We start from the raw sequence: 16,959 nt of genomic DNA, 5'->3' as shown, positions 1-16,959 counted from the left end.
CGATCTTGGCTCACTGCAAACTCTGCCTCCTGGGTTCAAGCAATTCTTGTGCATCAGCCTCCCGAGTAGCTGGGATTACAGGCACATACCACTACGCCCAGCGAATTTATTGTATGTTTTAGTAGAGACGGGGTTTCACTATGTTGATCAGACTGGTCTTAAACTCCCAACCTCAGGTGATCCTCCCACCTTGGCCTCCCAAAGTGCTGGGATTACAGGTGTGAGCCACCAAGCCCAGCCGACTCAACAAATTTTAATTGAAAATTTAGTAGATGGAGAAGACTTTAAAATATTATGAATAATATAAAGATACATTCAACATAATGTCAATCCTTAAGAAGGCCTAAGTCTATCATATAAATAAGACATGAACACAAAAACTATACTGCAAGGAACAAAGTGATAATAAATACCACAGAGAAGAGGAAATACATTGCCAATGGTTTTCAGAGTAGTAAAAGATTAAATATGGATAGAGGGATGGAAGGATGAGAAAGTCAATTTCATGGAGTTCTCTATTTGAGCTTGTCTTGCAAAATCAAGAGATCAGTGAAAAAGCCTGATGGGAAGACAAGACTTGAATTGGACCTGTAGGATGAATTTGAATGGCAGAATGAGAGTCTCTCTAGAGGGATCCATCTCACCCATCTCCTGTTACCCACCTCTCATCTGGCTCACTTCTCTTTGGTTGTCTGGTCACTGATTGGACAGTAATTTCTCTGGGAAGCCTTCACTGCTCATTCATACCTCCCACTTCACTACCATGTATTCCCATAGTGCCCTCTATTTATATCTACTTATGTCAGCCCCTTCCTTGTTAATTTGGTGTAATTTTGAAAATGTGGAAATGATGGGAAAGACCCTTACAGACTACATGAACCTGGATATACTGGGGTGACCTGAGAATTCAGTAAGCCTAATTATTTCAGGAAATGGAGAAAAGTGAATGATAGAAATTATTTCAAAATTATATGCCACCAATAGGTATCACTGAGAAAATAAGTGGTCATATTGCAATAGCTATATAAATAAAGACACTAATGCTTAAGAGAAACCTATACTAAAAATGTGTAGGGCAGACATCAAGGCAATCCCAGCCAACAGTTGATATTTTTCTGAGTTGTCATTGCTCATATCTTGCAAGTTAGAGAAGCTTGCAAAGCTCTTGCTCCTGGGGCATATTTTGGTGGATGTGTTACTTTAAACTTATAGATGTGCTTTATCTAACTTTTACATCTTATATTAGAGAGAAGGAAACAGTAAGTTTTCTGAACAGGCTGATAATAGACTACCCTGTAAGACCAATTTTCCTGAACAAATTAACTGATACATAATTATTCAGACATCTCCAAAATAGTGGAATTTTCAACCATGTGTTTACAATGTCAAAATGAGTGAGCACCACCAAATTCTAATAAAAAAGCCTGTAATTCCAGAATCTAATGAGCCCATGCAGCTGATTATCACAGCGAAGTACTCTTCAGTGGATCTGTGAAGCATTCTCTACATCATAAACTTCCTGTTTTCACTGCATTGGGTGATTCCATACCAAATGGCAAAGTATAACAATTCACTTTAGAAAAGCAAAACCCACCTCCTCAGCTTTGAGCAGAGGATAACTGAATGTCTTGAAGCACAGTGAAATTGATTTCATGTTCCTAATGAGAAAAATGAGGCCTCCTGTGTTGTTTCTTTTGTTTGGACTTTCTGGAAATAAAATGGGAACTCCCTTTTTAGAATCAGTCATCTGCCACCTGAGAAGAGGCTTGAAAAAGTGCTCTATTCCCCTTCTTCACCTGCACTTTTGTTTTTTTCTACAGTCATCCCCTGCAAACTTGTGCTCTGCATTTACCACCATGCAGTGAATGTTTAATGAACAACAGTTCTTTGTGTTAGGCCACAGGCTAGCCTTGAACTCTTGTGACTGCTGCCAGCAGCTGCCTAGCAGCTGTGCTTAATGAGAAGGAGCATGACAATATAGACTTTAAGGAAAGTAGAAGACACTAGAGGATTAATGAACCTTTTTCTTCTGGATTTCTCACTCAAAAACAGCTTCAAATTATGGGAAAAGTTACACCTCTGACTGCAGTTTAAGGGGTGCTATTGTATGGCATTTGACTAAGACATCCAGGAATGACCAAATCCCACCCCACATCTGTGATACTCCCCCTGAGAGGTTTATAAAGAAATACATAAATAAGCAAACAGAAAATAAGGTACCACTGTGGACTTATGCCCATAATATCTGATGAACCATACTGAAGCACGTGAATTAGGCCCAAACCTAAAGGGGCTGTGTCTCCTCTCTCAAGGTTGTATCTTCCTATCAGCTGGCCACCAAAATTGGGGAGAGCCCTGGGACCTTCATCAGTGAGGAAAAGATAGAGAAAGGAAAACTATACCTTTCCTATGATGTCAATTAAGAGACCAGTGAAAAAGCCTGATGGGAAGACAAGACTCTAACTGGACCTTCAGGATGAATTTGAATGGCAGAATGAGATTCTCTCTAGAGGGATCCGCCTCACCCACCTCATGTTACCCATCTCTCATCTGGCTCACTTCTGCTTGCCTGTCTTGTCACTGATTGGACAGTACTTTCTCTGGGAAGCCTTCACTGCTCATTTATACTTCCCACCTCACTACTATGTATTCCCATAGTGCCCTCTTTTATATCTACTTATCTCAGCCCCTTCCTTGTTTATCTCCCCCATTAGATACTGAGTTTTTAGATGGCATAGACTTTGCATAAGTCCCCTCTACTTACTACAACTGCATGGCAAACATGAAAGTGAATGAATGAAAGGAATTCTAGGTGAAAGGAGTGCTGCAGAGAAGCAGTTGGTGAGGACCCAGGACACTGAGGAGACCAATCTAACAGTCATCTGGGGTTCAGAAAGATCTTAAAAGCTAGACAGATGCAAACAAAAATTCACCAGTTTTTTGTTTGTTTGTTTGTTTGTTTTGAGACAAAGTCTCACTCTGTCACCCAGGCTGGAGTGCAATGAGGCAAAATCGGTTCGCTGCAACTTCTGCTTCCCGAGTTCAAGCAATTCTCCTGTCTCAGCCTCCTGAGTAACTGGGACTACAGGCACCCACCACCACGCCCAGCTAATTTTTGTATTTTTAGTACAGATACGGTTTCACCATATCAGCCAGGCTGGACTCGAACTCCTGACCTCAGGTGATCTACCTGCGTTGGCCTCCAAAGTGCTGGGATTACAGGCTTGAGTCACCATGCCCAGCCAATTCATCAGTATTTTATGTTAGAAAGGAAGATTTTGTGATGCCCTTCACAGTCAAGAAGTTACAACCTGCTGGTCAGGCATGATGGCTTACGCCTGTAATCTCTGCACTTTAGGAGGCCAAGGCAGGTGGATCACCTGAGGACAGGAGTTCGAGACCAGCCTGGCCAACATGATGAAACCCCGTCTCTACTAAAAATACAAAAAATTAGCCGGGTGTGGTGGCAGATAGCTGTAATCCCAGCTACTCGGGAGGCTGAGGCAGGAGAATCACTTGAACCCAGGAGGCGGAGGTTGCAGTAAGCAGAGATTGCGCCACTGCACTCCAGCCTGGACAACAAGAGCGAAACTCTATTTCAAAATAAATAAATAAATAAATAGTTGCAACCTGCAGGTATCATTAAAATCTCCAGCCTTGTGATAATTTGCTTTCCCTTCAGCATCAACATTACCTTGGGATTTAATATTTGTGAAACCTAGGGATACAAAGACTCCTTGGAATATAGCAAATTTAGGGAAGTCATCTATTCCATCTCTCAGCCCCAGGGGAGAATCACACAGTATCATTCATCCTGCAGTAATGAGGTAGACATGCCATGTTGGGCAAAATGTCTGTGTCTATTCACGTGAAAATGGATAATTGAGAGAGAAGGGATGTATACAGCTGGAATGCCACAGAGGTGGAATTTCCAGATGGCATGCTACAACACTCTTTGTGTCTGCCCTGGCAAACTGACTAAATGTGAATTACATTAATCCCATGTGTTCAGAAAGTACCTATAGCTAATGACAAGAATAATAATTATGTCATATGGAAGTTTCCCTCTAGAGGTCCCCTGTTCTCTTACATAAACCTCTCTTCCTCACAAACTAAATTTCTGGGAACACAGTTTTCATTATATATGGATTTCCTTTTTATAAAGGAATCTGCAAATTTGCTCTATTTCCCAAAGTTTTTCTATATCCAGGAATGTAATTAATTGTTTCTTGACTTGAAAGTTATTTTTCTCTAGGCCGGGCGCGGTGGCTCAAGCCTGTAATCCCAGCACTTTGGGAGGCCGAGGTGGGTGGATCACGAGGTCAGGAGATCGAGACCATCCTGCTTAACACGGTGAAACCCCGTCTCTACTAAAAATACAAAAAACTAGCCGGGCGTGGTGGCGGGCACCTGTAGTCCCAGCTACTCGGAGGCTGAGGCGGGAGAATGGAGTGAACCCGGGAGGTGGAGCTTGCAGTGAGCTGAGATCGGGCCACTGCACTCCAGCCTGGGCCACACAGCGAGACTCCGTCTCAAAAAAAAAAAAAAATTATTTTTCTCCTTTTGATAGTTGTCTATTATAGAAGTAAGGAACAGCTTTAATTTCACTTACAGGTGGTTATAAAAGTTTAGACAGCTTAGATTTCCTTAGCTTGAATGTAGAGAAGGATTGTTCTAATCACCTACCACCCTGACCACCAAAGCTGCTAAAAACTTGGAATTTTTTTTTTTTTTTTTTTTTTTTTTGGGAGATGGAGTCTCACTTTGTCACCCATGATGTAGTGCAGTGGCATGATCTCGGCTCACTGCAACCTCCACCTCCCAGTTTCAAGCAATTCTCCTGCCTCAGCCTCCAAAGTAGCTGGGATTACAGGCGTCTGCCACCACGCCCGGCAAATTTTTGTATTTTTAGTAGAGACGGGGTTTCACTGGGTTGGCCAAGCTGGTCTCGGACTCTTGACCTCAGGTGATCCCCCTGCCTCAGCCTCCCAAAGTGCTGGGATTACAGGTGTGAGCCACTGTGCCTGGCCAAGAACTTGGATTTTTTTATACCGTAGAAAAATTCATAGGGAGATTTAGTTAAAGATTGAAGATTAAACATATAATTTCTTTTGCTCTCTCTCTAAACCCTTCAAAACATTATATTAAAAGTACCTGGATAAAAGGAGGCATTAACCTGCAAAAATAAGAATAGAAGAAGAGCCAAAGGGACAGAAACTTGGAACGTGGAGAGGTGAATCTAGTGGAAGTTGATTTAGAAGCTCTGAGAAAGCTGAAACTGAAGCAGGCAATGTAAGAAGCCAAGATACAATATATTTGGTATCACAGAACCTCAGAAAAGCTCAAAACTTGGCTGTCCCATGTGGAACTGAAAATGAGGGTGAAGGTAGGGCTGATATATTGCTGGAAGCTCCACCCAGTGCTATCTAGTGACTGCTCCTACCTGATCCTTGAAGAACCCCAGAAATAATCTGTCTGGAGAAGGTGAGCAGATGTATACCTGGCACAGCTGATAGGGCACAATACTAACAAAGGAGACACTAACTGAAAGTTGACATATTGAAGAGTGAGATGTGAAATCTCCTTCATATATTGTACTCCCAGAGTACTAACAACAGGGCTCAGACCCTCCAGTTGGGGCATGCTTCTTTGAGGGATGTAATTAATCCCAGAGAAAATACTTAACAATGCCAATGGTCAGGGTTCCCTGAAGAATAGGCCCGGTCAGGCCACTTTACAGTGAAAACTGCAAGTTGGCAATCCCTGCCACAAACAAAGAGGTTCCAGTCAGACTTGTAGTTCTTCCTTCTAAAATGTGTGGGGTCAACCAAAAGGACAAATCAAACACAAGAAAAGAAACTTGGAAGAAGCAGATAATCCAGAGAGCAGACAAAAACTTTCAAAAGATTTTCAATACCTTCAAAAACTAAAGAAAAGATACTGCATTTATGAATTAAGGATAGAATGCTTTAAAAATAAGATTCAAAGCACACAAAAGAGGTCTTGGAAATTATGACTGCAAAAATTACATTCTCTGAAGAAGGTTGAAATATAAAAGTGTGAGGAAATCTCCACAAAGAGGTGAAATATAGGAAATAAGGAAACTAGAGTCTCAGTCCAAGAGGTCTACTGTTTGTAAAATAGCAATTCTGGAAAGAGAACAAAGCAGAAAAATTACCAAAGGAAGAATTTAAGAAAAATAGTCAGAATTGGATATATGTGTCCAGTTTGATAGAACAGACCAAGAGCTCATTATAATGCTAATAAAAGTCAAACACAAAACACACCATTATGAAGTTTCACAATACTGGAAACAAAGACAAGTATCTAAAAACTCCCAGAGAGAAAAACCAGGCCATATGCAAATAATCAAGAAAACACTAGATTTTTCACTAGTGACTCTGGGAGATAGAACACAATGCAGCAAATTTTTCAAAACAATTGGCAGTCTAGAAATCTGTATTCCATAAAACCATCAAAGTAAGGAAGATGTTTATTCATGCAATGTTTCAAGAATTTTACCTTTCATTATACACATTTCTTATGAAGCAATTAGGGGATATTTTCCACCAAAACAAAGGAGTCAACTAAGAAAAAAATGAAATCTAGTAAAAGGGGGATCAGAGGTCATCCAACACAGGAGAAAGGTTAAAGGAATCTTCCCTAGCTGATAGATAATGAAGATTTTTGGATGAGTACATTAATCTTAGATCTGTCTTAAACACAGAAGGATTATATCTTACACAGAAGGGATTATATCTCCTATAAAGAAATCTTGTTTGAGGCAGCTTAAGTATTACATCCTTACAGATTTATCACAGACACTCTCTTTTTCATGTATTAAGTGCATATTAATATAATAAACTATTCCCAAGTTTGTCTCATAGACCAAGATGTTTGTTGAAGATCAAGCTACCATATTCACATTCCAACCAGGAAAGAAGATTAAGGAAAGACAAAAGGGCTCCCTTCTAGCTGAATCTGTACTTTTAAGCAGCCTTCATGGAAATTTCTTACAACATTTCCATTTGTATATCATTGGCCTGAGCTTTTCATATTGTGAAGTTTTATAAAGCCTAAAACTAAAAATTATAGACATACCAATTAAGCGTGTTATATACTGATAATTTAGGAGGTGTTTACTTTCATATCAGTATATAACATATACTGTATATAGTATATAACATATACTGCATATAATATATATTTTAATATATACTACTTTCATATCATAACATATACTGATATGAAAGTAAACACATGCTAAAAAGTGTTGCCCTTTTGAAAGAGGAGTGGGAATATGATATGGGGGTGAAAGGAGGGAGCTCCTGTTTGTTGAAATAAGATTTATAGAATCATTTGACTCCTAAAAATGTATGGATGTATAGCTTTGATCCAAAAAATTAAAAACTGAATTACAGAAAAAACTCCATAAGTGTTTTCAAACTAAACAAAATACAATAGCTGCATACACATGTTTTTCCATTGAAGGTTGACCAACAAAGCAAAAAAGCCTGCCTTAAATTACAGTTTTTACTCAGAATTTTAAGAATAAAGAAAGCTCAGAATTCTCTTTCTTAGGTTCACGTACTGTAGTACCAAATTATGTTGGGTTTCTAGAGCGTTTACAAGCAGTCATTCTCATAAGTTTTCATTCCACTGCACTAGAAAACCTTTGTGACTGACGCATGAAGATCTGTTCCCTGAGGGAAGAGACTGAAGCACTAACGTTAAGGTTAAATGTTATCTCTGTTGATTAAGGCAAGGGCCAGCCAAGCCAGAAGTCCTGTCAATTCAATGGCCTGGAAAACGATCAAGCCGCCGAATCCAGAGACACAACAGCTTCTCCCCAAACAGCCCTCAGTTTAATGTCAGCGGTCCAGGTAACATACCCTTCATTTGTTTTTCTTTGTCAAAGTCGTTTATCTTGTGTTTTCCAATTGATTATTTTAACAAACAACAGATAAGACAATAGTAATGGAACACTTTCCTTATACCAAGTAAGTTTGAGACGAAAGCAGTGAAGAGTGTAGGGTATGAAGAACTGGGGTGGTGAGCCTAAAATCAGCACGGTCAGAATCCTAGCAGTTGTTCCTGGAAAGCACACAGAGAGATGGTGAACAGGGAAGGCAGTAGTTCCATCAGCTAGCATCTAAAAGACTTGACAGCTATAAGAACTTCCCATCATCTTGAAATAAAGAGGCTCTACCGTAATATGCTCTAGATCTCCAAGCCTCCCTAAGCATATCCTAAGTTCATTTGGGGAAAGGATTCTTGTTTTCATGATAGGATTAGTCATAGCTGGTATTTTTGAAGTTTGTAATGTGATGTAAGATTTACTGGGCTAAACCATACTCGTAATTGTTAGGTTATTAAATTTTAACTGTGTCACTTATAACCATTTTTCAATCAATTTGAAATATGCAAACTCATGTTGCCAAATATTGGAGTAATTTTTATAAAGCATGCATATATACATGTACATGTGTCACTTGAACATGTCATTTTAACACAAATGAGTCTTTAAATATCTAATATTCAGAAAATCAAGGTATAAGCTATATTTTATATTTTCACCAACTGTACTTGAACAATTTCAGAGTATTTTCATGAATAAAGCCTTATTTTATCTTGACACCTGATAAAATAGATGTTAATTTCCCTATTTCTCCATTTAACAGGTAAGGAAACAAGCCTGGGAAGTTAAATGATTTGTCCAAGGTCATATGGAATATTAGTCCATTTTCATTGTGAAGCAACCTTAAAATCTTGATGGTTACACTCATAGATACTTGTTTTTCTCTCTCATGAGTCTATGGTTGGTGATTTGGGCAATTTCAGTTGGATGTGGTTCCAGGCTGTATGTAGGTTGAGATTGGCCCCACTCTTCATGTAGCCTCCTTCTGGAATAAGCAGCAACTGGAGCATTTTCTTTTCCTAGTGGGTGTCAGAAGCACATGCAGCCAGCCCAAAATTATACATGCATATTAAAAACCATTGTTTTATGTACTGTGTGCATCTTGTCTGCTATTTCTCTACTGGCCAAACAAGTCACATGTCAAGCACAGTAACAATGGGAAGGGAAATGTGCTTCATCCACTATAATAGGAGATACTGCAAAGTTGTGGTGCACGGGTATATACAGATACTTCTATAACAGGAAAAAAGTGAAGAATTGGGAAAAATAATACGATCTACCATATGCAACTAGAAAATGACAATGCGAAGCTCCGGAAGTAACATATAGATTGTTCTTTCCATTTTAACTTTTAGAAAATAGTCCAAAATATCTTTCCTTGGGCCTTTGATGTGACAGCCACCTTAAATTATTTTGGGAATAACCCAGATTAGAAATATTGTATTAGAATTTTAAAAAATATAAATTTTATTAATATATTTATAATATTTTCTCCAATCAGCCCCTTTCTTTTTTCTCTCTCTCTCTTCTTTTTTTTTTTTTTTTTGTAGCCACTTCTTTGTGGCAACACCAATGCACACTTTTACATCATAATTTGGTGGGTTTTGAAAGGTGCTGCCTCCAAGAAGGCAGGTGGAGAAGTAAATTCTGATGACATCACTCTCCCTTTATAATTTAGTTCTTGTCTTTATTGTATTCAAAGCTAACACAAGGCTTTATAGTCTTGAATTCAATCACATTCTTATTTCAAGAAATATTAAACAATACTACTTCAGCAAATGCCTATGAAAACATTTTTATTAAGCTACAATCAGTATACACAAATATGCCAGGATGTTTGTGCACGGGCTCAGATCATAACTCTTCCCTTTGCATAATAATGTTGATAAAAACAATAATAGTAGCAGAACTTCTATAATGTTTAACTTGGTACTAGATACACCCACACACACACTACATACCTATAAATACATATGTATGTTTATATCATATATATGAATATAGATCAACAGGCTCCAGTCTGCACTCTTAACCACTATGCCATGATTATAGAGCCCATGTATGTATACTCAAGTTAGTTCCTGGGAAAGGAGACACCAGCTATCTTGCCTTTATGCTTCTTTTTGATCGTAGCAATTTACACCTTGCTATGGTCAGGGATATGATTTCACTGGCTCTTGCCACTGCCCTACAAGTAAGTTTAGAATTGTTGATTGATGCTTTCCTTTTTGCAAAAGAAAACCAACTACATCATGGGGTTTTGTAAATGGCTCAGCAGGATCTTTTCTTTGAATATCAAAGGCCAGATAGGCAATTACATAAAAAACAGACCTGTGGAAGTGAACCCCTGGGATGCATGGATCTATGGAAATCAATACCTTAGAAAGCACTCATGAATACATTAAAAAAATGACCTGTCAGTGACACTGCATCCTTCCTTCAGGGTTGAAGGAAAGCTCTGATATAACCAAGTATTTCTTCTCTGTCTTAAGTTTAACATATTGCCCTCATGATTCTCCCTGGCCCCAGGCTTATTAGAAGAAGACAACCAGTGGATGATCCAGATAAATAGACTCCAGAAATTAATTGATAGACTGGAAAAGAAGGTAGGTGCTTTCTTTTCTTTATTCTCTCTTCCACTCTTCAAGATATTCTTACCCAGTATTCCTCATTGCTTTATATCCATGACTGCCCCATAGATAGAATAACAGCCAGGATCCCAATGATTCTATGAATGGTTGCTTGGTAGTTATTTGGTTTTTGTTGTTTTTGTTAAATACAGAAGCTTACATTAATTCTTCCCCTACCTCCCACTCCCAATTATATTTAAAATAGGATGTGGAGTTGAGAGTTAAATAAATCTATTGCACTGCCTGGCTCTTACATTTTCAAGTGAACTAGGTGACGGTGTGCTTGAATGATGCTAATGACAGCTCTTAGGGATAAGATGGTTGAAGTCTTGAGAATCTTTCAAATTAATTCAGGAAAATGGCAATGCTATCTACTAAAAGATGAGATTCCACACTCAACTTCTGGAAAGTAGCACATTAACCGATGGTTTTGCTATTAAAACTATCTAGGCAAGCAAGTTAGAATGTGATAAAGAGTTCTTTAGAACTATATTTTATGTTCTTAGTTATTGCATTTTTATTAATTTAGTTAGTACCAAGTAGTCCTGTTATTGTAGTGATATTCTCCTTAAACATCTTTGATGGGAGAGACAACTTTTGTCAATCAGTAAGAAAAAAATGTGTTTTCTGCACATGTCAGGCACCAAGTGAGAAACATTTATGTTTGTGTCAGCACTGACTTTGAAGAAAACAATTGTCTACTAATAAAACTAAGCTGTTCTCCTAAAAAGAGAGAGCGAGAGAGATAACACACTTTTTAAAAATTATATGGTAGCACAGAGTGGGATTCATAGGTCATGGTCAGTAAGTATTTTAATGACTGACCGAGACATGCTAAAGGAATGGATCAGATGTTAAAATCTATCCATGCTCACCTGATGGGTTGATCACTGTGACCTGGGGTGCTCAGGAAGGACTTCGTGTGGCAGGAAGAGTTCAAGTGGGGCCTTAAAAATGGTGACTTAATTTAAAATTTTATTGCAAACAACATAAATTATTTCTCTAATAAAAAAGAGTTTTCTGGAAGAATATGGAAGTTCTCATAGAATCAACAGATAGTCCAGAGGTCTGAATTTGGAAAAGTCAGAAGACAAGATAACCCTAGAGATCTAAATAGCAAGAAATACTCAACAGTCTCTGAAGTTACCTCCACTGGAATAAATGAGTTCCTACCATTTCCAGTCTGCTGGCCTTCTGTTCAAAATTCCACTTCCCAGAAGGAAGAACCTGGTTGGTCATGGCAGGGTTGCATTGCTGGCCTCCTGGATAGGGGAGGGGGAAAAGTCTTGATAACAATCCCAGAGCACAGTATAGAGAGAAGAAGAGATAATTCAGTGAAAAGAAAATGTATTGTCATTAAAGTTGGAATAAACTCTGATCAGCTAACAAACAAAACAAGGAAACTAATATTTGCTATGGAGAAGTAAAATTTCAGTAGAGGGCAACTGGAAAGGGCATTCAGGTAAGGTGATGGCATGAGCAAGGTTCAGTAGATTGGCCTGGTTGAGAGTCTTTCATGTAGGGGAGTAGTAACAAATAAGGTTATATGGACAGAAGAGGGCCAGATTATGGATAGTCTCAAATAACAGTCTAAGGAATTTGGTCTTGGAAACAACAGAAGGCATTTATTATTTTTTAACAGGTAAGTGAAAAACAAAACAAAACAAAAATCCTTTAGATAGGAAATTGGGCAGCAATATGCAAAGTGAATTAAAACAAATGCAAAATGAGTTAAAACAAGAAAAATGAGGCTCAGAGACACCAGAGCCAGCTCAGAAAATGGCATTGAAGAACAGGTTTGTGCAACTGAACCCAGTGAAGTCAGGTATGATAAGAGATGGGCCTATATTAAGCTAATGAGTGAGAAGAAAATGGCAGTTTGAAACACTTGAAGTGAAATTAACAGCACTATTGAACCGGTTAAGGACAGGAGGAGCTCAAATAAGAATCTGAGGATTGGAGCCTGTGTTTCTGAAATAATTATACCATTAACAGAAAAGGAAGAGACACATGAGAGATAATTTGTGAGGTAAGGTGAGAAGGTGAACCAGTGTTTTCGATGTGTGAATTTCAAGGTACAATGGAACACTCAGGCAGAAATACCTAGTTAGATATTAGTAGGAGAGAAGTCAGGCCAACAGGTTAAGGTCTCTAGACTTACTCCACAAAGATGAACCCTCAAGTCCTGAGGATGGGTAAGGTCTCTGAAAAGGAGATTCTGTGCAAGAGCCAAGTTAAGGGGAAACAACCCTGTAGAGTTCTTGTCCCTCTGCCATGGTGCCTTTATTTGTTAAATGTGTATTGAACACTTACTGGAGCAAATACCTAAACTACTAGCTTGCTGCAAATCAACTTTCCTCCTTTCTTATTTTATTGATATGTGAGCTGAAACTAAAAAGATTTGTAGGAAAAATAGTGGCTATGGAAATTAGTTTTCCAATATTGGAAGATCAAATCCAGGACCTCTATTTGAAAACTAAAGCTTGTTAAAACATAAGGATTCAGTTGCTAAATAAGTCCAGATTCATTTAAAGAATACAAATACCTCCTCTTAACGTTTTGAAATTTTGGACAAAACTATCTTTACTTGGTATCTGAAATTTTTATAGTTATTTTTAAAGGAATGGCCCAAACTTATTTCATACCTTTTTTCCTAACTTTAAATCAAAGTATTGTTACATTTCTTTTTTTCCTAGACTTTTTTCTCCCTCCCTTCCTATAAAAGGGTTTCATTTTGAGGACAGTATCTAAGAGGTTTGCTAAAAGTACATTGTGATGGTTTTCAGCATGGGGCTCCAGCTGTGTGGAGCTCAGTGTGAGCTGTCTTAATGAATGGAGAAGCAGTGCAAGTTCAGTTTTCTTCTACAACTTATTCTATACTGTGCTGATTAGGTTTTTAGAGAAAAACTACCCAATTGCCAAACAGTGGCTGAGTACATGTCATTTCACAGCTGAGTACCTTGTCTCCTGTAGTTGTTAACTTTAGTTTTGATCTTCCCATTAAAAGGAAGTATACCTGCAGTAGAACATATGTTATCTTTTCTCTGCATTCAGTATTTATGATAAATTCTTCCTGCACTGGAACCAAGCCCTATTCCATGCATGTAGGGGAATATAACACTTAGCAATTTCTATAAATAGGTTTCTTCAGGTATTCCTTATATCCATTTCAGCCTCAATGAGAATTTATGGGGATATACTGAGGTTATGTCTCGTGTTTTGCTTGATCCCTGTAGAAAACATCTTTAATGGTTGGGCGCAGTGGCTCATGCCTGTAATCCCAGCACTTTGGGAAGCTGAGGCAAATTGGTCACCTGAGGTCAGGAGTTCAAGACCAGCCTGGCCAACATGGCGAAACCCCATTTCTACTAAAACTACAAAAATTAGCCAGGCGTGGTTGCGTGCGCCTGTAATCCCAGCTACTTCGGAGGCTGAGGCAGGAGAATTGCTTGAACCCAGGGAGTGGAAGCGTCAGTGAGCCGAGATCGTGCCACTTCACTCCAGCCTGAGTCAAAGAGTAAAACTCCGTCTCAAAAAAATAAAATAAAATAAACAAAAGTAAAAACAAAACCAAAAACCCCACCTTTAATGTTAAACAAAATAACAAGGACAACAATAAAAGCTCTTCATTCTTCATTAAGTTTTTAGTGTATCATCAGATCACAGGACATTCTCACTTGAAAGGATGTAATTCAGGATGTCACACTCATACAACTTGTTTTAAGTTTTTCATACCTTAGATCAGGAAAGGTAGAACTGAAAATTGTACCTTAGTTAGTGTCAGGGAAATAGTGGTCAAGGAGATTACTAGGTTACAAGTTTCTATCTGTGGAGTACTTTTTAGTTTTCAATTCACATCTATATACATTACATATAATTTTGCCTTCATGGAAAAGCTATGATTTAGACAGGGCATTTATTCAGCCTTTCATTTATTCAACATTTATTGAGTACCTCCTGTGTGTCAGGTACTATTCCAGCAGTGGAAATACAGCAATGATGAAAAGAATATCCTTGGTCTTTGAAGAGACAGACAAAAAAAGAAAACACACACACACACACACAACAAATCCATGAAACAAGATAATACCAGATAATGGAAAGTGCTATAAAGAAAAGGTAGAGCAATATAATACAGATAGGGGGTTGAAAACTCCAAATGAGTGGTCTGGAAGGTCTCTCTAATAAGGTGATATTCAAGTTGAGATGTGAAAGACAAGAAGAAGCCAGTTATGTAAAGATTTAGGGGTAGAGAATTTACAGCAAAGAAGGAAAAGTGAATCCCACAGAAGTTAAATACCTTGCTGAAAGTTCCACCACAAAAGAACAGCACAGCTAGAGCAACATAGCTCTATCATTAACAGGCATATATTATTTCAGATAGTCTGGATTTCTACAGTTTTCAATTTACTTCTTATCTATTTGAAGAAGTTATTCTACATAATCCTCATTGGAAACAATGCTAGGAGAGCCATTCATAGAATGAAGTTCTCAGAGATGAAGCACTTGGTTTCACTGGGGACATTAGCAGTATTCATTGGTCATCACAGAAGACATTAAGGTCTTAATTCTCAAAAGAAGATATACAAAGGGCCAACAAACATATGAAAAAAATGCTCAACATCACCAGTGATCAGGGAAATGTAAATCAAAACCACAATGTGATACTACCTTTCTCCTGCAAGAAAGGCCATAATCAAAAAAAAAAAAAAAAATAGATGCTGGCATGGATGTGGTGAACAGGGAACACTTCTACACTGCTGGTGAGAATGTAAACAAGTACAACCACTATGGAAAATAGTGTGGAGACTCCTTAAAGAACTAGAACTAGAACTACCATTTGATCCAGCAATCCCACTACTGGGTATCTACCTGGAGGAAAATAAGTCATTATACAAAAAGGATACTTGCACACACATGTTTATAGCAGCACAATTTTCAATTGCAAAAATGTGGAACCAACCCAAATGCCCATCAATCAATGAGTGGATAAAGAAATTATGGTGTATATATATGATGGAATACTACTTAGCCATAAAAAGGAATGAATTAGTGGCATTTGTAGCAACCTGGATGGGACTGGAGAATATTATTCCAAGTGAAGTAACTCAGGAATAGACAACCAAACATTCTATGTTCTCACTCATAAGTGGGAGCTAAGCTATGAGGATGCAAAGGCATAAGAATGACACAGTAGACTTTGAGGACTCAGGAGAAAAGGGTGGGAGGGGGATGAGGGATAAAAGACTACAAACTGGGTTCAGTGTATACTGCTCAGGTGATTGGTGCACAAAAATCTCACAAATCACCACTCAAGAACTTACCTGTACAACCAAATACCACCTGTTCCCCAAAAACCTATGCAAATAAAAAACTTTTTTAAAGACTTCAAAATCTTTACAGGAGTTCTTCACTTTTAGCAAATATCAATTGTATTTTCATTTACTCTTTAATTCACTTTCTATTTAATAAAGAAAAATTAACACTAGGGTGTAAATGTGTTGTAACAATAGACTAATGTTTATAATGATGTCCCAAGAAATGTAGAAATGTGGTAATACTCATTCATAGCAAAATAAAGCAGACTGTTAGGCTTAGTCATTCTGTTTCTTTTTCTTTTGTTTACCTTCCAATCCTTTCCCTCTCTGTTTTTACGTACCTCTCTCTTCCACTTTGCTCTCTAATGGCATCCAGGAAGTAAATTTAAAGCAAAACTTTGAACACGTCTAAAACAGCTTACAATTGATAAATGAGTACAAAGAGTCTTTATTGGAACAGCTTAGTTTTTAAAAATCTGTATTATTTCATCTTTCAGATAATGAGGTTCTTTTGGTTCAATGTTAGCCACAAGAGAACTATGATTTGAATATATGGCATTTTTTTAAATGATGTAATTTTTTTCTCTTCTGCCATTTCTTCCTCTTATTGAAGGATCTCAAACTTGAACCACTGGAAGAAGAAATTATTGAAGGGAATACTAAATCTGTAAGTATTTTTATCAGGTAAAAATGTTATCAATATGTTCTTTAAAAACATAATTTAATTTCTTCAAAAATTAGTTATCTCAATGAAAAATTGAAAAACTAGTCATATTTCATTTTATATGGTTAAGTCGTGTTGTTTCTACATTATGATTTGTATAAACCTAATACCTACTTCACAGTTTTTGTGAAAGTACCTAGCATGTAATAGGTGCAAAATGAAAATTTTATACGTGTATTAATCAATGAGTTATTGCATAATTGAAGGAATATGACTGGCAGAGAAGGGCAACATTTAAGTTGCATCCTAAACACACTTTGTAAATCCTGCTGTGATGTACACTGGATATACCTGAGCTGAAACCTGGTTCTGTTCATTATTATATTTCCAGCATTCAGCCTAGGGCCAGGCACACTGAAAATGCTCAGA

At 37.8% G+C, this 16,959-nt stretch overlaps 1 protein-coding gene and 1 long non-coding RNA gene across 2 annotated transcripts in view; one reads left to right on the top strand and one right to left on the bottom strand.

The window, feature by feature from the left end:
* The window catches only part of NECAB1 (N-terminal EF-hand calcium binding protein 1), a 174,036-nt gene that overhangs the window by 134,584 nt on the left and 22,493 nt on the right, over nt 1-16,959 (top strand). The window contains exons 7-9 of the mRNA XM_050802621.1: nt 7,762-7,883; nt 10,448-10,524; nt 16,480-16,533. Coding sequence (XP_050658578.1) covers nt 7,762-7,883; nt 10,448-10,524; nt 16,480-16,533 — 253 coding nt within the window. The remainder of the gene's footprint in view (nt 1-7,761; nt 7,884-10,447; nt 10,525-16,479; nt 16,534-16,959) is intronic.
* Nucleotides 11,423-11,807, bottom strand: LOC126961851 (uncharacterized). The gene is made up of 2 exons (XR_007728445.1): nt 11,722-11,807; nt 11,423-11,495 (listed from the first exon to the last, which is right to left on the bottom strand). It is a non-coding gene; the product is annotated as an uncharacterized LOC126961851 (long non-coding RNA).

Source organism: Macaca thibetana, chromosome 8 (assembly GCF_024542745.1).
Source record: "Macaca thibetana thibetana isolate TM-01 chromosome 8, ASM2454274v1, whole genome shotgun sequence".
Lineage (NCBI taxonomy): Eukaryota > Metazoa > Chordata > Mammalia > Primates > Cercopithecidae > Macaca > Macaca thibetana.
Note: the sequence above shows the minus strand (reverse complement) of the source record. Positions and strands in the feature narration are given on the sequence as shown.